This window comes from Asparagus officinalis, chromosome 9, assembly GCF_001876935.1.
Source record: "Asparagus officinalis chromosome 9, Aspof.V1, whole genome shotgun sequence".
NCBI classification, from domain to species: domain Eukaryota; kingdom Viridiplantae; phylum Streptophyta; class Magnoliopsida; order Asparagales; family Asparagaceae; genus Asparagus; species Asparagus officinalis.
The window spans coordinates 10933984-10955411 of NC_033802.1; the positions used below are offsets into that span (position 1 = coordinate 10933984).

Consider the following 21428-nt stretch of genomic DNA (forward strand, 5'->3'; position numbering starts at 1 on the left):
ATCTTTTGGACCATGGGTATCAAGCCCCCATACATAGCATGGCTAAAGGGTACCCCCAACACAATGCCTCGCGTAGTCTAAGAAATTAATTTTCTTTGGGTGCATTTTAAGAGAATCAAATCTGATACTATAAAATATTACTCATAGACATCTTATCAACTCGACTGGAAACTCTTAGGTGTATATCTCTTATTTATGTTAGCATATCACATGCATCAGAGTAAAATTAATTAAGAGTTGCCAACAATTTTTTTTACCATTAATTCATTCATAAATTGTACAAAGGACCAATATGTAAAATATTGGAAGTTGACCAATAATATGGCGGCTAGCGAACAAAATCCGAGAGTCCTTGTCATCCATTTTTCGTTTTGTGAAGCTTCCATGTCAGGGCTGAAAGCGTAATTAAGAGGGTACAGTTACAATAAAGATCAACTATTCGCAGAAACAGCATACAGCTAGTCATACTTCTCCACGTGTCCTCGTCTGCCGGCTCCTTCCTTGGTCTCCGGTTCACTTGCTTGACTGCAGTTGATCAGTCAAGACGTCAAGGTGGGTCCCACGACGACTAGGTAGGTTAGAACGCAATACCGCTGCACTTCTCGTTTTTCTTTCCACACTTCTTGTGCACTTATTTTCGTTCTTTTCACACCTGTATTCTGATTATGGGCTCAATAGCAAATATTTTCCAAGTCTTTTCCTATTTTGGGGTCGATTCGGTTGATTTATTTACGCAAAAAAAAAAAATCCATAATATGGATTTTCGAACTATGATTCACATTATCCAACCGGAGAGCGTCACGTTGCCCTCTATATATCTTGGTTGTAGGATAAGAACCGAATTAGATAAAAGCAAAATGAATGAGAGAGTAACACTTTTTTTAGAACTAACTCATTATACAATAGGAGGTGGACACCTCACATGCCCCACTGTTGATCCCATATTTTAGATCCTTGAGAAATTTTTCTTTTTTATTATTACCTAGACAATTAAATAGGCCCCTTGTTAAAGGATGCAAATATGAGCTAAAATTAAGTATTAATTGCGCACATGCATCCTGCACTACGTCCATGTAGAACTTATCACCCCTTAAACATTTGAACGTCATCCACACTCTTCATATTTCTTCTGTGTTGGACTATGCATTGTTTTCGATAAGATGTATGATGGAGATGAAGTAGACACTAAAGAAGGGAGAGATCCATCTGTCACAAATTCTTAATGACATATATTTTATGAGGATTTGTCTTCCAAAATCAAATTTGAGGGGGTAATAAGTGGCAAAAATGTTACAATCAAAATTAAACAAATAATTAGAACGGCAAGTGTTATTTACAAATCATAACATGAGTTGTTTTTATAAATTACAACTATGGTTGTATTTCGGAATTTTTCGCCTACCATACAAGAGAAATGGACAAGCTTCCTTGTAACATGACACGGAAAAGTAGACATTTTTCACTGATACATGCATATCTGTTCTTATTATCACCGAAGGGATTTGTGGGATGCATAAAAGCACAGCATACTAGAAGGGTTTTTACAAAAAATAAATAAATTAGGCTAAACATCAAAAAATGCCCCTTAACTTTGAACAATTATCAGATAACCCCATAACTTTTAAAATATGAGAAAACCCCCATTTAGGTATAGGGATTATCAGAAAACCCCCTTTAAGATATTATTAGAAACCCCGTTAACTTTGAGGTTTTATCAAAAAAACCATCTAAAACCATCGCTTTTAGGGGGGGTTCCGATAAAATCTTAAAATTAAATGGGTTTTTAATAATCCTAAACTTAAGGCGATTTCCCCATATTTTCAAAGTTATTTAGATAATCCTCCAAAGTTTAGGTCTTTTATTTGTGTGTGTGTGTGTGGGGGGTGGGGGGGGGGGGGGAACAAGCGTGACAGTACGTCATGGAAGAGAACATTTTGAGTTAGCCCTAAACTTCCTACAAGAAGACAAAAAATCACATGGGAATGCACAATAATACAACACACTGAAAGGAGTTTGCAGAAAAATTTCTTATTGACCATAACACTTAATCTCCACTCACAGATACTAATCTAAATTCTTGAAAACATACTTTAGTATCATTGTCATACAGACACAGCAAACATCATATCCCCAGTTTTACTCTTTGGCAACAAGAACAACTTGTTTACCAACATTTCGACCCTCGTACAATCCAATAAGAGCAGCAGGAGCCTTCTCTATCCCTTCGGCGATATCCTCAACATACACAAGCTTCCCTTCTCTTATGTACCGAATTGCAAGCTCCAAGAACTGAGGATACAAATGCTTGTGATCTGGTTCAATAAACCCTTGCATCTTTATTCGCTTTGTAACGATGCAGAAGAGGTTGTGGTTACCTTCACGCTGTGTGAGGTTGTACTGTGATATCAGTCCACAAACAGCGATGCGTCCATGATTTCTCATGTTTAGGAGTACGGCGTCAAGCATTTTGCCTCCAACATTCTCAAAGTATATGTCGATACCGTTAGGGAAACACCTGACAATAAGTTATAAATTTTTATGAGGTATTGACATATAATATAAAATGTTAAATAGACGAGAGTTAAGTTAACAAAGATAAGTACAAAGAAAAATGGCAAAAGAACAGGTTAGATGTAGGTACATCTTAAGTTTCTAGCAATTCATAAAAGGTTACTTGCACGTACATCTCCTGTAGTATTGTTTTGTTGAACATACTACCCTGTACTTCCATCGTTGCAAATAAATCCCCTGGGTTGATTTTTATTTCTTATCTGACCCTTTTACCTTTGGTTAAATTTTAACAGATACATCTAAAGGGTAAAAGCGGACCCCACTCCCCACCCCCGGGCCGGGGAGGGGGGGGGTCTGTCTGCTACAATGAAACTGCAAGGGTAGTAAGCTGCAATGATACAATATGGGGTCTGTACAATTAACCCTTTCATAAATAGGTTACAGAGGCTGAATCTGTTTATCATCAATGTTCCATTTTAATAGCACATACACCCCTGTCCAAGGTGACGATGCTACTGTTTGTCAGTTTTGAAACTCCCATTTGAATCATGCAGGGAGGCTCTCATCAAAGGTCTGACTCTGGCCATCATGTGATTTCCGTGGGTGCAAATCTAATGGAAAAGTAACGCCGTCACTGTGGAGTATATGTGCAAATAAAATAGAACAGGAGTGAGACAATAGCCACACCCAGTGGCGGAATCTAGGATTATGTAAGACCGGTGTCCCCATATAACTTATTAGATTAACTACATTGACGACTTTATCCTTAATACAGGTGTGCTATCTAATTGTAGTGGTGTTGCAAGAAATAAATACATGTAAAATCAAATAAAACTATCACTGGACATTTTGTAGATCCACCCGCCTACACCTCCATAGTACAAGGGGTGCATCTACTATTAATTAACGTTTTTACTGAAAAGAAAAAGAATAGATATTAAAGGAGGAGAGATCAATGCAGCATTTTGAGCACATAGGCAGTGGCGAAGCCATGACTTGGGGTATTGGGGTCACTCTTGATTCTTCTCTTAAAAAAAGAAAGCAAAACAATTATATATATATATATATATTAGTAATATAGTATTATGAGATTAATCGGTATCCTTGTCATAGGAGGGATTTCCTCCTATGACGCCTCTAAAATCAGCATGATTGAGCGACATTTGTGTGAGATCCACTCCGTTGAACTTGATCTACATATTCTAAAACCCCAACACACAAAGTTTGGGTGAATTCGTCGTCGTTTGACCCTCCATCGAGCAATGTGAAAAGTTCTATTCATTCAAAACCGTTAAAATTGATACGAGTGGATGAATGGTCAAACGACGACAGGTTCACCCCAAACTCTGGTGTGTTGGGGTTTAGAATATGTAGATCAAGTTCAACGGAGTTGATCATCCACAATGTCGCTCAATCATGTGATTAGAAACGTCATAGGAGGAAATCCCTCCTATGACAAGGATACCCATTAATCTATATAATATATTTATATTATATATATATATATATATATATAATATATATATAATATATATATATATATATATATATATATATATATATATATATATATATAAGAGAGAGAGAGAGATAGAGAGAGAGAGAGAGAACGAGAGGTGAGCTGCCAGCGTAGGATGTTGTTAATACCTTGTTTCGTTGGATACTCATTTATAGAAATAACTGATTTTTGAGTGGTTAAATTTAATCAAAGTAAATGACCTAGATGTAAAAAACACAAATCTCTCCTCATTAATATCTTCCTTTCCTAATTATGCAACAAAACCCAGCCCTCCTTCCCAAATCCCGCTGCCCTCCTTCCCCAAGCGAGCGCCGGCGAAATCCCCTCCTTTCCCAAGCGAGCGCCGGCGAAATCCCCTCCTTCCCGTTTTCTCATATATATATATAGTTACATTCGATCATATCAAACTTTTTGAGAGAGGATATGGTCTCGAGCTTGAAAATCCCAACCAAATATTATATATGAAATAATTTTTTACAAAAAAGTACTCCTAATTTCAAAAGTACAATTAAAATTAATACAACCAACTCCCAAAAATTAACGACATCAAACTTGAAACTGAAAGTAACAAACTACCCCAATGATTTTCCATGTACCAAAATTGTTGCATAATTGCATCATTATGATAGTATTTTTTTAAATTAATCCATTAATCCTCCATACAATTAAAATAGGAGTTTTCACAATACTTATTGCTGAAAATATTCTCTCAACACTAGTAAACCACTAGAAAATTTAAATTTATAAAAGATAGTTGTTAAGATATGTGACTTATGACATAACAAGGGAAACAATGAAGAGAAGTAAACTTAAGCAATAAGAAGAAAAATAAGAAATAAAAAAATGCAACAAATTGGTTGGATCAAAGCTTACAAATAGCAAAAGCCTGGGTAGGGACCGACACTCGTCGTGCGTCGTTGTTGGAGTAGAGTAAAGTAACTCTTGCATGTTAATTACCATAATATTAACTATATTCATGGGCAACAACTATGTTCGAAAATATATATCAAAAGAAAAGAGATAAGAAGCCATCACAATTTTATGGAGTTAACACCAGCTGCAATTGCTAAATTAATAGGACAATTGAGGCATCATTGATCTAAGTATAACTAGTGTATGTCTTAAATTTTAACTGAACAATAAATTTGTGCACTAGTCAAGACTAAAAGGGATGATTTCAAGTTCTAAAAGGCTCGGGGGTAAAAGGCTCATGGGTGAGGTTGAGGCTGTGTTTGAAAAACCGGGTTTTCGGTGAACAGTGTCATCAGTCGACTGATGCCAAGATCAGTCGACTGAAAAAAAGCCTTGGAATTGTGAAAAAGTTTCTGCGCCGTCCGTTCAGTCAATTGATAATCCTATCAGTCAACTGATAGAACCGTGAGCAGTTTTTTGTGCATATTATCAGTCGACCGATGTTTCACATCAGCCGACCGATGTCGGGTTTCCTGGGCTATTTTGGTTTCCTGTTCGGTTTTGATTTGGTGTTTGATATAAATACAAACACGATTTCTAAGGTTAATAGAGGAGAGATTGAGTCTTTTGAACACTTTGAGAGGGAGATATTGTGTGTGAGTTGAGATCTTTGGTTAGGGTTATATTTGAGAGTTTGTGAATTATAACCCATTGTATTTCTCCTCCATATAGTGAAATCTCCCCATCCTCTCCCCATGGACGTAGGCAATTGTCGAACCATGTAAATCTCTATGTTTATGTTGGATTTTAGCCTTTATTTGGGAATTACACTCATGTTTGGTTCTTCTCTCATCGCTCATCGACTCGTTTGGTTTGCGAGTACGCTTCTGCGACGCTCAACAATTGGTATCAGAGATCAGATTTTAAATCTAGAGTTTTGCATTGGGTGGAGGAAGATTCACAGTTAGAAGCTTGGATATTGAAGATCTAAGCTTCGATGGAGATAGCGTTGTGGAGTTGCCATTGGAGAGCTCGCTTTCCTCATGTGGTTAGGAGATTGTGTTGGAATCCTATCTTAGGGTCCAGTTGGGTAATTTCTTAATTCTATCAAAGTTCGAGTCTTTCTTTACAATTGGAGTCAGTTTGCAATGGGAGAAGAAGTTGGTAAAAGCAGTAAGCCGATGACGAGTACAGTTCAAGTTGCACTTCAGAATGCAAAGATTAGTGTTGTGAAGCATGACAACAAAATTAATTTTGATTTGTAGATGAGCAACGTGCAGGACGCTCTGAATGCTTAAAATTTAGAAGAGACTATCATCGCCCATGAGAGACCATCGAAATATGATGAGACGATATGAGACAAGATGAATCGAAACGCTTGTGGGGTGATCAACTCTTGTTTGAAACAAGAGCTGAAATATGATGTGATTGGCGTGACGTCTGCGATAAAGATGTGGGAGATTCTCAACAACAAATATCTTACGAAGAGTGTTGAGAACCGTTTACACTTGCTACGAAGATTGTTCAGATTCCCGATGTCCAGTGGTACTTCACTTGCGGCTCATGTGAATAACTACACAAAGTTATTGTCAGACTTGACAAACGTGGATGAGAAGATATCAGATGAGTACAAGACGATTATTTTGTTAGGCTTCTTACCTGATGAGGAATATGATACATTCGTGCTCACTTTGTTGAACATAGGTCTTCCATCACCTATAGTGAAGTAATTAATGCGTTGACGAATTACGATCTGAGGAGAAAAGACAAAGAGACTTTCAGAGCTAGCACTTCAGGAGAGACATTGTCGACGAGAGGAAGGAGTCCTTATCCGAGAGGTGATAATCGACGTAGGTCAAAGTCAATGGGCCACTACTAATTAGCAAAGAACCAATGTGCTTTTTACAAAGAACAAGGATATTGGAAGAGAAATTGCCCGAAACTTAAAGAGAAGGAGAATAGCAAAAAGAAGAGCCCGAAGACCAATAAGATGAATGTTGCCAAGAATGGTAACGATTCCGACGATTCATGCTTTTCTCTATTGATTACTCCAGAGGTTAACCATGCGGATGCATCAGATTAGATGTTGGATTCTGATGCTACTTATTATGTGACTCCCCGACGAGATTGGTTTGCATCTTTCGAACAGATCGATGGGGGTGTGGTACTCATGGGAAATGATCAATCCTGTAGTATTTGTGGGATAGGTACCGTTAGGATTCGGATGCACGATGAAGTTATTCGTGAGCTGAATAAAGTGAGATTTGTTCCTCAGTTGAAGAAGAATCTTATTTTCGTTGGAGCTTTGGAGACAAAGTGATTCAAGGTGACTTTTGAGAGTGTTATAGAAAAAGTTACTAATGGATCTTTGGTAGTGATGAAGGGAGTCAACAGTAAGAATTTATATTATCTGAAGGGAAGTACCGAGATTGGTCAGGTAGCTTCTGATGTTTCAGAGACGGACGCGAGCAAACTTTGGCACTACAGATTAGGACACACATGTGAAAAGTCACTGCAGATTTTGTGCAAGCAGGAGCTATTGAAGGGAGTCAAGAGTGGGAAGATAGAATTCTGTGAGCACTGCGTTCTTGACAAGAAGATAAAGGTGAAGTTCGGGACAACCGTACATAAGATGACAGGCATCTTGGACTACGTGCACACAGATATTGGGGGCCCACCAAGACGACATAACTTGGTGATCGACATTGGTCTGTCACGTTTGTGGATGACTATTCTACACGTTGTTGGGTGTACACCATGAAGCATACGAATGAAGTCTTAGAGTTATTTGTGGAGTGGAAGAGGAGATTAGAACTGCAGACTGAGAGAAAGATCAAGACGCTGAGATCCGACAATGACGACGAGTACACTTCAGACCCCTTTCAGCAGCTATGTCGAGACGAGGGGATAAACACACACTTCACAGTTAGTCATACGCCGCAACAAAATGGGGGTGACAGAAAGATTGAATTGGTCTTTACTAGAGAAGGTCCGATGTTTGTTATCGAAGAATGGTTTGGAGAATATCCTTTGGGCTGAGCCACTTTCATATGCGAACCACCTTATTAATAGTCTGCATTCATCTGTGATTGAGGGGAAAACCCCTATGAAGATGTGGTCGGGAGAGTCAACACGCGATTATGATCAGCTTAAAGTATTTGGGTGCTCTGCATTTTATCATGTAAAGACTGATAAATTGGAACCTCGAGCTAGAAATGCTATATTCGTTAATTCAAGCGTGGTGTGAAAGGATACAAGCTTTGGGATCCAGTTGATAAGAAGATTGTGCTGAGTAGAGACGTCATTTTCGATGAGGCTTCGATCTTAAAGCTTCCCAGCTCTCATCAGGTGGAGAGCACCCCGACAGAGGAGATATCGCAGGTGATGAAGATTGATGCAGCTTCACAATGTCCAGATGATACCGTATCCATTAGAGTGCCGATTGAGGTGACGTTAGGCAAGCACAGCGATGATTTGGAGGATATAGGTTCAGCAGAGCAGAATCAGGGACCGACGGCTCAGATTCAGAATTCGATTGCGGTTCAGAGACCCAAGAGAGACATACACTTGCCAGCTAGGTATATGAATACATGGGAGCTTGTTGAGCTTCCAAAGGGACGGAAGGCTATTGGTTACAAATGAGTGTATATGAAGAAGGAGGACATTGAAGGCACTCCGGTGAGATTCAAAGTTAGGTTGGTAGTGAAGGGATATGCACAGGAAGAAGGCATTGATTACAATGAGGTCTTTTCTCCAGTGGTGAAGCACTCTTCGATTTGGATTCTGCTAGTTTTTGTGACACAGTATGGTTTAGAATTGGATCAGTTGAATGTAAAAATGACATTTATTCATGGTGATCTTAATGAGGAAATCTATATGACTCAGTCATTGGGGTTTCGAGCTGCAGAAAAGAAAAAATTAGTTTGTAAGTTAAAAAATCGCTATACAGGTTGAAGCAATCTCCGCGACAGTGGTATAGGCAATTCGATGGGTATATGTTCGGTCTTTCGTATATTAAGAGCCAGTTTGATCCTTACGTCTATTATCGCAAGTTGAATGGAGATGCGTATATTTACTTGTTTTATGTCGATGACATGTTGGTTGCTTCTATTTTCAGATCCTGTAATAATTCTAAGTTTTTCTTAGATAGATATATATAAGAAAAAAGTGTAGGGGTTTTAATGTAAATTTTTATTAGAGGGTTTTATTAGCAAAAAGAACCTTTATAAATACCTAGAAACCCTACCCTAATTCCTTCATTGTATCCCCGTCGTCCTTTTTCTCTGCTCTGGTCCTTGTCCCGCCGCACAAAAAAAAATCAGTTTTGAGTTGAGAGGGAGGACGTGGTGATTTGATCAACTCTACACAAGAAATAGGTATTGCTTCTATATCTAATATTGTTGTAAAATATTATTTGTTGTAGATGAAGGCTATGCACCAATCTTATTTTAGGTTATTTAGATCCTATTCTAGGTGATGTTGACCTTGTCGTTTAATTCTGGCCATGGCAGACAACAAAATTAGTTGTTGCTCTTTTATTGAGCTCTTGGCCATGGCAGACAAAGAGATCACTTGTTGCTATTTCCTTTTGTTTAATGTTATACATAGTTAATTGATTGTTGGCTATTCATGACCCTAGTTATATTAGAATATTGATAGAATATGTTTATGGGTGCATATTTATTTGACTGTAGTATGGGTGTGTGACTGAATATATGGCGCGCTATTAGTTAGTAGGCATTTTGATTATTTTATAGCAGGTGTTTGAGCTGAGGCTTTACAATAGTATTGATACTTATTTATATGTATTCTATAGGGGTTCCAAGTGACTCCGAGGAGGTGTTGTGAGGGGTAGTTGGATTATTTTCGGACTTGAGGTAAGTGGTGAATTTGTACATTATTCGCTGCGTATTTTTCATATAAAATTATATTGACTATATGTAAGTTTGTTCTGATGGATTATACCCTTCTATATGGTTGCTCGCATACTAATTGTTGATTGGATAAATGCATGTGATTATTTAGTATAAGCCTATGCTTATTTTCTTTATCAAATTTTATGATTTTCATATTGTAGTAGATTGAGATGCATATGTGATTGATTTATTTCACTATCGGTTAGCCTTTGGCATTTTTATATAATGTATTTAGTTATGCGAACTTTGTTTAATTTTCTTAAGGCATATGCATCTCAGGTCAATATACCGGTATATGTTGGATATAAGCAAGTTATTAACACAGGGCTCAATGTGCCTCTATGAGGTTTCTATTTTAGCGCTAAGAGCCCAAGTTTGGGTCTCATCGTCCCTATCACGGGCTTTATAATAGTGGGGTTTGTCAAGTCAACCGGAGTATCGAAGTGTTGACCGCATTGAGACGTGGTCTGCTTATTTTCATTGCATGTATATATTTTGAAATGTTGCATTATAATTTTTACTATTTTAGTATTTTGTTTATCAAGTCAATTTATTTTTAGTTTTGCAAAACCAGTGTATAATGTATGAATTTATCCACTTATTGAGTTGTGAACTCATTTTGTTGTTTTTATTCTTTTTAGAGACTCGGGATTAGGTGGAATTGAGGATTTGCCAAATTCTTAGAACGAAGCAAAGAATAATTCGAGATTGTTATTGTCTTCTAGGCGAATGTTAAATAAAGTCTTTAATGTTTAGTTGATGAATTGAGAGTTTGTAATAATGAGATTCTTTCTTTAGGTTGAGATTTATTTGGAGTTGAGGAATATTTATTTTTATCAAGTTAATTGGCTTAGTTTGACTTTTGGGATTAAAGAGAATTTTTATTGTTGGTTTTAGTTCAATGAAGAGATTTGTTTTAGTGCTCTTTTAATGAATGTATATTTTGAAGGACTTTTCACAGGTTTAGTCCGGCTCTAATATTCCTTTAGAGGTTCGGAAATTGGGGTTGTGACAGAATGGTACCAGAGCCTAGGCTGTAGGTCCTAGTTAGAGTTAGAGGAAATAATAATGATGATGGAATATAATGATGGAATATGATAATTTATTTTTGAAGTGTGGTCGAGGACATATGAACATTATCAGATCAAATTTCGGGTATGGGAGTATATAAGCTTAGAATCATGGATCATGTAATCTCTTTAGTTTTGTTTTCTTAAAGGTAAAAGACTTAGTTTGGTAGTTTAAGGTATGACCAGTGTATGTATTTCATGAAAAATATTATTTGATTACTTATGCTTGTGATGAATATGTTATGAATTGATTTAATAATAATTAATATGATGAATATTTTGTACTAAATATATTTGTTTGATTTAATAATAATTAATATGATGAATATTTTGTACTAAATATATTTGTTTCTGGTAATGTTAGATTGAGATGGCTCGTGGTAAGAGAGGTTCTAGTGTTGCAGCGAGGCGCTCCTCTCCTAGACTTGATGCTAATGCAGGGGTTACGCTACCTTCGAATATACCCCAATCGAGTAGGCGTCCCCGGACTAGGGTTGGTGGAAATGATGATGCAGGTCGACAAAACATCGAGACCCCTAATGTTACAAATGAGGCTCCTGATGGGAATGTCAGGGGAAGATCAGGACCCAGAACTCGTGGGGGTATGGCTACCCGTATTGCTAGGATTACGAGAGGGATTACTGGAGCCCAGTGGGGTGTTGAAGGACTCGCCAGTTTTATTGAAATGCAAAGTGGTTTCATGGAGAGGCAAATGGAGATCCTTGAAAAGCAGTCAGAGGCAACTGAGAAGCTGAGTGAAGCACTAAATACACAAAAGAAGACTAAACCTATTAGCAGTGACTTTGAAAAGTTTAAGAAGATGTCTCCACCATCTTTTCAATGAGGTTCTGATCCAACAGCAGCACAGGAATGGCTGAAGAAAATAGAGAAATACTTCAAAGCCTTGGGATGTTCAGAGGAACAAAAAGTTATTTATGCTACATTTATGCTAGAGGGAGAGGCAGAGATCTGGTGGGAAACTAAGGAGGCTAGTTTATCACTTGAGGGGGAGGATGTTCCTTGGAGCAGATTTGTTAAATTATTTAGGGAGAAATATTTTCCCTTGTATGTTCGATCTCGCAAGAAGAGGGAGCTTATGGAATTGCAGCAGGATGACATGACAGTGGAAGAATATGAAGCTAAGTTTAATGAGTTATCTCGATATGCACCTGAGCTAGTTGCAGAAGAATTTGATAAGATAGAGATGTTTGAGAATGGACTGAGGCCAGAAATTCATCAAAAGGTTATAGTAGTTATGTCAAAGACTTTTGAGGAGGCAGTGGAGCGAACAAAAAGGGCTGAAAAAGCAAGTAAGGGAGAAAAGATTGCAGATGAACCAAACAAAAGCTGGGACCAGAAGAAGCGGAACAGGGATGAGAATAATCAGAAAGATAAGTTAGCTTTTAAGCCTTTTAAGAAGCCAGCATTTCGAGGGTCAGGAGCTCCAGTGCGGAGATCGGGCCAGTTTGTGCAGAGACCAGGTCCTCCTATTCAGAGGCATGATGGACAATGTTATAGATGTGGTAATAATCACAAAGGTCGTTATTGTCCTTTATTTCGAGGCTGCTATGAGTGGCAGGCAGGGACATATTGCGAAGGACTGTCCAATAAAGAAGGGACCCAAAACTGATGATCAGAAAGTGAAGCCTACACCTGGTGATGGTCAGAAATCTAAGGCACAATGGAGAGTATTTGCTTTGACGAAGCAGGATGCTCTCGCATCTAACTCTGTTGTTGCAGGTGCACTCGTTATTTCCTCTCAGCTCGCACATGTGTTGTTTGATTCTGGTTCTTCTCATTCATTTATATCTCATAGCTTTACTAGTAAGTTGGATAGGACTCCAGAATTCTTAGAATCCGAGCTATCAGTTTCCACCCCATCCGGTGATTGTATGATCATTAATCACATCTTTAAGGGATGTGAGGTCATAGTGGGAGATCGAACTTTGCTTGCGAATCTTGTGTTACTTGATATTCATGACTTTGATGTTATTCTTAGAATGGATTGGCTTTCTACTTATCATGCATCTCTAGATTGTTTTCAGAAGCGAGTTTCATTCAGAATTCCTGGGGAGTCCGAGTTTTGTTTCGAGGGATCGAGTGTTAATGTACCTCCATGCATTATTTCAGCTATGTGAGCCTGTAGACTACTAAGAAAAGGTTGTCAGGGTTATCTTGCTAGTGTGGTTTGTACCGAGAAGAAGGAAGTCATTTTGGATGAAATTCCAATTGTCCGAGAATACCCTGAGGTTTTTCCTGAAGACTTGCCAGGGCTACCACCTGACAGGGAGATTGAGTTCGCTATTGATTTAATTCCAGGAACAGGGCCGATCTCAAAAGCACCTTATCGCATGACACCAGTAGAGATGAGGGAGTTGAAGACTCAATTGCAGGAGTTGTTAGATAAGGGCTTCATCAGGCCGAGCGTATCTCCTTGGGGTGCTCCAGTACTTTTTGTGAAGAAGAAAGATGGGAGCATGAGACTTCGTATAGATTACCGAGAATTGAACAGGGTGACTGTGAAGAATAAATATCCTTTGCCTCAGATTGATGATTTATTTGATCAGTTGAAGGGAGCCCAGGTGTTCTCAAAGATTGACCTTCGGTCTGATTATCACCAGCTCAAGATTAAGTCTGAAGATGTTTCGAAGACTGCATTTAGAACAAGATATGGACACTATGAATTCTTGGTGATGCCATTTGGATTGACAAATGCTCCAGTTGCTTTTATGGACTTGATGAATAGGATATTTAGGTCTTATCTCGACCAGTTTGTAGTTTTTATTGATGATATTTTGATCTACTCGAGAAGCCGGGAGGAACACGAAGAACACTTAAGAACTATTTTGCAATTACTTTTGGAGCATAAATTGTATGCAAAGTTAAAAAAGTGTGAATTCTGATTGGAGAGTGTCTTATTCTTTGGGCATGTTATTTCTAAAGAAGGGGTGTCAGTGGATCCTTCAAAGATAGAAGCAATTGTTGATTGGAAGAGACCTAGCACTGTGACCGAGATACGAAGCTTTCTGGGATTGGCTGGTTACTATAAAAGGTTTATCGAGGGATTTTCTCGCATTGCAGCACCTTTGACTCGATTGACTCAGAAAGGGGTCAAGTTTCAGTGGACAGAGAAGTGTGAGCAGAGCTACCAGGAGTTGAAGGATCGATTAGTGTCCGCACCTATACTCACGATTCTTTCTGGATCAGGTGGATTTGTGATATACAGTGATACTTCTCATATTAGCCTCGGTTGTGTTCTTATGCAGAATGGGAAAGTAGTAGCATATGCCTCCAGACAACTTAAACCTTATGAAAAGAACTACCCAACACATGATTTGGAGTTATCTGCTGTTATCTTTGCATTGAAGATTTGGCGGCACTATTTGTACGGGGAGACTTGTGACATCTACACAGATCATAAGAGCCTTAAATACATTTTCACACTTAAGGAATTAAATATGAGACAAAGGCGATGGTTGGAGTTAATGAAGGATTATGATCTTAATATTCATTATCATCCCGGCAAGGCAAATGTGGTAGTTGATGCTTTGAGTAGGAAGTCCAGTGGTAGTGTGGCTGCTTTGATCACAAATCAGAAGCATATGTTGGAGGACTTGAGGAGACTTGATATTGATATTCGACTTCGAGGATCTGGAGTGATATTTGCTCATCTTAAAATTCAGCCTGCTTTGATTGTCAGGCTTGTGGCTGCACAAAGTGATGATCCAGTTCTTGTAAAAATTAAAGCAGATGTGAAACAGGGACTTCAACATGATTTTGTAGTTCATGATGGAGCTTTGAGATTTAAAAACCGTTTATGTGTACCTAATAATCCGGAGTTAAAGAAAGAAGTCCTAGAGGAGGCGCACTATTCGGCATATACAATTCATCCTGGATCAATGAAGATGTATAGAGATTTGCGAGAAAATTTTTGGTAGAATGACATGAAGCGAGATATTGCAGAATTTGTGTCTAGGTGCTTGGTGTGCCAACAAGTCAAGATTGAACATCAGAAGCCTGGCGGACTACTTCAGCCTCTCCTAATTCCTGTGTGGAAGTGGGAGGAGGTAACAATGGATTTTGTGACTGGTTTTTCTAGGAGTCAGAGTGGTAATGACACTATATGGGTGATTGTTGATCGACTTACTAAATCGGCTCATTTCTTGCCTTGTAAAATTACTCATTCTCTTGAGAAGCTTGCTGAATTATATGTTAAGGAGATTGTGAGATTGCATGGGATACCAGTGATTATTATATCAGATAGAGATTCGAGATTTCGTTCTAGATTCTGGCAAGGTCTGAATAATGCTCTGGGAACATAATTGGGTTTTCGCACATCTTATCATCCGCAGACGGACGGGCAATCAGAAAGGACTATACAGACATTAGAGGATATGCTTCGTGCTCAGTGTTGTAAAAAACGCCCTGGGCGGCCGCCTAGGCGCCCGCCTAGGCGGAGGCGGTGCCCAGGACGTGTAAAAAAGAGCTAAACGGCCAAGTTTAGGCGCTGGGAGCGCCTAAACGGCCGCCCAGAGCTAAGCGGGCCGCGTAAGCGGAATAATTTAAATAGAAAAACGGAAATCCAAACCCAAAACCCGTAACCCAAAATACAAACAAAGAAAAACTAACCCTAATCTAACTCTCCTGACGCCGCCAGAACCTCAGAGCTCTCGTCTTCGTCTTGGGCGTACGATCTCGTCTTCGTCCTGGGCTTCCGATTCGTCTTCGTCCTTCGCTTCCGATCTTGGCTTCGTCCTTCGCTTCCGATCTCGTCTTCGAGCTCAACTTCCGACCTCGTTCTCATCTCGTCTTCGTCCTTCGCTTCCGATCTCGTCTTCGAGCTCAACTTCCGACCTCGTTCTCATCTCGTTGCCAGTCAGCTTCATCTCTATAAGTAAAGGACTAAACTTATTATCTCTATCACTATCATATGCATTTATTACATGTTAACTTAATATATTTACATTATATTAAGTTTAATTGTTTAAGTTTAATTTTTGACCTACAAAAATAAGTTAACAGTAACTCAGTAAGGGAAATTACACGTGAGTCAGAAAGAGAAATTACACGTGAGAGAGTTTATATATTTCTTGTTTTGAGATTTTGTCTAAGAATTACACATTGAATCTGTTTAACTGTATTTATTATTTAAGTTTAATATATTAAGTTTAATTGTTTAAGTTTAATTTTTGAGTTTAACTGTTTAATTGATTAAGTTTAATTTTATATTTAATTTTAAGTATATGAATGTTTAATTTTTGCTGATATTTTAGGACCAAAACTTCTAGTTATTGGATATTATGTCTTGCCATTTAGTATGTATGCATCTTTGATTGACTATTATAGTTTGGAATATATATATATATATATCTTCAAGTATCACAATTAAAAAAAGAAAAAAACCGCCCAGAAACCGCTTAGGCGCCCGCCTAGGCGTCTAAGCGCTGGGCGCCAAGTCCGGTGCCTAGGAGCGCCCAACGTTTAATGTAACATTGTTCGTGCTTGTGTTTTGGATTTGAAGGGTAGCTGGAAAAAACATTTGCCTTTGGTGGAGTTTGCATATAACAATAGCTATCACTCCAGTATTGATATGTCCTCTTATGAAGCACTGTATGATAGGAGATGTAGATCACCTATTTGTTAGGATCAGGTAGGAGAAAGAAGGCTACTCGGTCCTGAGATAGTACAGATTACTACTGAGAAGATTCAGCAGATACATGAGAGGCTTCGTATAGCTCAAAGCAGGCAGAAGAGCTATGCCGATAATAGAAGAAAGTTAGAGTTTAAAGTTGGTGATCATATTTTCCTTAGAGTATCACCTACTAAGGGAGTGATGAGATTTGGAAGAAAGGGCAAGTTGAGTCCGAGATATATTGAACCTTTTGAGATTTTGGAGAGAGTTGGAGCTGTAGCATACAAAATTGCATTGCCCTCAGAGTTGGCTAAAATTCATAATGTTTTTCATGTATCAATGCTGAGAAAGTGTGTACTTGATCCGAGTCATGTATGGAATTATGAGCCCCTTGGGATCAGGGAAGATTTGACATATTCAGAGTATCCAGTTAGAATTTTGGACCGGAAGGAGCAAGCTTTGAGATCAAGAATTGTTAAGCTAGTGAAGATGTTATGGAAAAATCATTCAGCTGAGGAAGCTACCTGGGAGCATGAAGATGAGATGAAGGAAAAATATCCTAATTTATTTGAAGACTCAAGTATGTCAAAGTTTTGAGGACAAAACTTCTGTTAAGAGAGGTAGTATGTAATAATTCTAAGTTTTCCTTAGATATATATAAGAAAAAAGTGTAGGGGTTTTAATGTAAATTTTTATTAGAGGGTTTTATTAGTAAAAAGAACCTTTATAAATATCTAGAAACCCTACCCTAATTCCTTCATTGTATCCCCGTCGTCCTTTTTCTCTGCTCTGGTCCTTGTCCCGCCGCACAAAAAAAAAAAAAAAAAAACAGTTTTGAGTTGAGAGGGAGGACGTGGTGATTTGATCAACTCTACACAAGAAATAAGTATTGCTTCTATATCTAATATTGTTGTAAAATATTATTTGTTGTAGATGAAGGCTATGCACCAATCTTATTTTAGGTTATTTAGATCCTATTCTAGGTGATGTTGACCTTGTTGTTTAATTCTGGCCATGGCAGACAACAAAATTAGTTGTTGCTCTTTTATTGAGCTCTTGGCCATGGCAGACAAAGAGATCACTTGTTGCTATTTCCCTTTGTTTAATGTTATACATAGTTAATTGATTGTTGGCTATTCATGACCCTAGTTATATTAGAATATTGATAGAATATGTTTAAGGGTGCATATTTATTTGACTGTAGTATGGGTGTGTAACTGAATATATGGCGCGCTATTAGTTAGTAGGCCTTTTGATTATTTTATAGCAGGTGTTTGAGCTGAGGCTTTACAATAGTATTGATACTTATTTATATGTATTCTATAGGGGTTCCAAGTGACTCCGAGGAGGTGTTGTGAGGGGTAGATGGATTATTTTCGGACTTGATGTAAGTGGTGAATTTGTACATTATTCGCTGCGTATTTTTCATATAAAATTATATTGACTATATGTAAGTTTTTTCTGATGGATTATACCCTTCTATATGGTTGCTCGCATACTAATTGTTGATTGGATAAATGCATGTGATTATTTAGTATAAGCCTATGCTTATTTTCTTTATCAATTTTTATGATTTTCATATTGTAGTAGATTGAGATGCATATGTGATTGATTTATTTCACTATCGGTTAGCCTTTGGCATTTTTATATAATGTATTTAGTTATGCGAACTTTGTTTAATTTTCTTAAGGCATATGTATCTCAGGTCAATAAACCGGTATATGTCGGATATAAGCAAGTTATTAACACAGGGCTCAATGTGCCTCTATGAGGTTTCTATTTTAGCGCTAAAAGCCCAAGTTTGGGTCTCATCGTCCCTAACACGGGCTTTATAATAGTGGGGTTTGCCAAGTCAACCGGAGTATCGAAGTGTTGACCGCATTGAGACGTGGCCTGCTTATTTCCATTGCATGTATATATTTTAAAATGTTGCATTATAATTTTTACTATTTTAGTATTTTGTTTATCAAGTCAATTTATTTTTAGTTTTGCAAAACTAGTGTATAATGTATGAATTTATCCACTTATTGAGTTGTGAACTCATTGTGTTGTTTTCATTCTTTTCAGAGACTCGGGATTAGGTGAAATTGAGGATTTGCCAAATTCTTAGAACGAAGCAAAGAATAATTCGAGATTGTTATTGTCTTCTAGGTGAAGGTTAAATAAAATCTTTAATGTTTAGTTGATGAATTGAGAGTTTGTAATAATGAGATTCTTTCTTTAGGTTGAGATTTATTTGGAGTTGAGGAATATTTATTTTTATCAAGTTAATTGGCTTAGTTTGACTTTTGGGATTAAAGAGAATTTTTATTGTTAGTTTTAGTTCAATGAAGAGATTTGTTTTAGTGCTCTTTTAATGAATGTATATTTTGGAGGACTTTTCACAGGTTTAGTCCGGCTCTAATATTCTTTTGAGGTTCGGAAATTAGGGTTGTGACAGATCCACTATAGATAAGTTGAAGGTACAGCTTTTGAAAGAGTTCAAGATGAACGATTTGGGTGAAGCGAAGCGTATTTTGGGGATGAAGATCGACAGAGACAAAGATAGGGGCAGAATTTGTTTAACACATGCGGCTTATTTGAAGAAGGTGCTACAGCGATTCAATATGAGCATGAAGACGAAGTCAGTCTGTGTACTATTAGGAGCCTATTTGAAGCTTTCAGCTGATCTTTCATCGAAAATAGTTAAAGATAGAGAGTTAATGTTGAAGACTCCATATGCGAACACAGTGGGAAGTTGGATGTACGCAATGGTTTGTATGAGGCCGAATTTGTCACAGACGGTGGGCATGGTTTCGAGATACATGCACGACCTGGGTCCGGATCATTGGGATATCATGAGATAAATTTTGAGGTACATTCGAGGTACACTCAACGTTGGTTTGATTTTTGAGCGGGACACTAGCGATGTACAGCTATGTTTGGGATAAATAGATCCGAACTACGCTGGAGATTTGGATAAACGCCGGTTGACGACAGGGTATGTGTTCACTTTGACATGTGCGCCGGTGTGTTGGAGATGCACCTTGCAGTCGACGGTGGCTTTGTCAACGACGGAGATAGAATATATAGCGATTACAGAGGCGATTAAGGAGGCGATTTGGCTTCAAGGATTTTTGGAAGATCTTGGTGTTTTGCAGCAATCCGTCAACATTTATTGTGATAGCATGAGTGCTATTTATTTGGAGAAAAATCATGTCTTTCATGCGAGGACGAAGCATATCGACATTCGTTATCACTTCGTTCGAGATGTTCTTGAAGATGGGGATGTGGAGCTCGTAAAGGTCCACACAAAAGATAATCCAGCGTATATGCTCACGAAGGTGGTCCCGAGCAACAAGTTCAATCATTGTAGAAATTTGTTACAAATTCGCGCTTGTTGAGATCGTTTGCGACCATTTGGATGAACTACGCACGGCTTGATCCCTTGAGAGGGGGTACGTAGGCAACCACATTGGTATAGCCGGATTTGGAGAGACGACGCATTGGTGCTCATGTTGGTTTCCGCTTAGTTTTGGGAACACTTCGCCGAGGTGAAGAATTATTTGAAAAACCAGGTTTTTAGTGAACAGTGTCGTCAGTCGACTGATGCCAAGATCAGTCGACTGAAGAAAATCCCTGGAATTGTGGAAAAAGTTTCTGCGCCGTCGACTGATAGGCGATCAATCGACTGATGAGCTCGTTTGGTCGACTGATAATCCTATCAGTCGGCTGATGGAACCGTGAGTAGTTTTTTGTGCATGTTATCGGTCGACCGATGTTTCACATCAGTCGACCGATGTCAGGTTTCCTGGGCTGTTTTGGTTTCCTATTCGGTTTTGGTTTGGTGTTTGATATAAATACGAACACGATTTCTAGGGTTACTAGAGGAGAGATTGTTGAGTCTTTTGAGCACTTTGAGAGGGAGATATTGTGTGAGAGTTGAGATCTTTGGTTAGAGTTATATTTGAGAGTTTGTGTGAGTTGTAACATGTTGGATTTCTTCTTCATATAGTGAAATCTCCCCATCATCTCCCCGTGGACTTAGGCAATTGCCGAACCACGTAAATCTCTGTGTTTGTGTTGGATTTTGACCTTTATTTGGGAATTGCACTCGTGTTTGGTTCTTCTCTCATCTCTCGTCAACTCGTGTGGTTTGCGAGCACGCTTCCGCACGGCGCGCAATAGGCTGGGTCCGGGGGGCACGTGACCGTCCTGACCCACCTGCCTCCGCATGTGAATATAGGTATAGCTGTATGCACTACTAGGTTAAGGTCTTCTGCACTCTATGTTATATGCGACAAAGTACTGCAGATGGATGGAGCATTATTAATTAGATATTTAGATTAAAGAGAGTGTTGCTACATCTGAAAGAGATTAAACAATAACTTGTTGAAAACACTGGGAAATGAGTAAGTAATCTACCATGAGAAAGTAATATATGACTAGACTTAAACCAATCACCAAAATATGTTAGAAATCACTAAATAACGCAACCCTTACCATAATCTAAGTCTTTTCCCATAAAAGAACCACTTTGGAGCATAGATTAACAAGAAAGAATATTTAAGAAAAATTGAAACATATTTAAAGGACTATATGGGTTTTCTATACCTGATTTAAGTTTGATGGTTAAATTGTCTCTCAGGATATGTTTTACAAATTCAAAGTATTATAAAGGAAAATTTTATTAGACTATTAAATGACTCGACATAGTTTATGGACAATTGGCTAATTTTGGTTTCATAACTAGAAATTAGCAATTCTGAAAGTGTGGTTAGCAATTTCCCTTAGGGGTCCTGTGATGGAGCTACAAATTTTCAATCTGTATTCAAATTGCATAAGGATTTATGCCTTGATCGGAAATACCATACATCTATTTGACAAAT

At 38.2% G+C, this 21428-nt stretch overlaps 1 protein-coding gene and 1 long non-coding RNA gene across 2 annotated transcripts in view; one reads left to right on the top strand and one right to left on the bottom strand.

The window, feature by feature from the left end:
* Window positions 1997-21428, bottom strand: part of LOC109824078 (2-alkenal reductase (NADP(+)-dependent)-like) — a 30559-nt gene continuing 11127 nt past the window's right edge. The window contains exon 5 of the mRNA XM_020390601.1: window positions 1997-2515. Within this exon, the coding sequence (XP_020246190.1) occupies window positions 2137-2515 (379 nt within the window). The 3' untranslated portion in view covers window positions 1997-2136. The remainder of the gene's footprint in view (window positions 2516-21428) is intronic.
* On the top strand, window positions 9252-10789 carry LOC109824079. The gene is made up of 3 exons (XR_002242553.1): window positions 9252-9318; window positions 9759-9819; window positions 10500-10789. It is a non-coding gene; the product is annotated as an uncharacterized LOC109824079 (long non-coding RNA).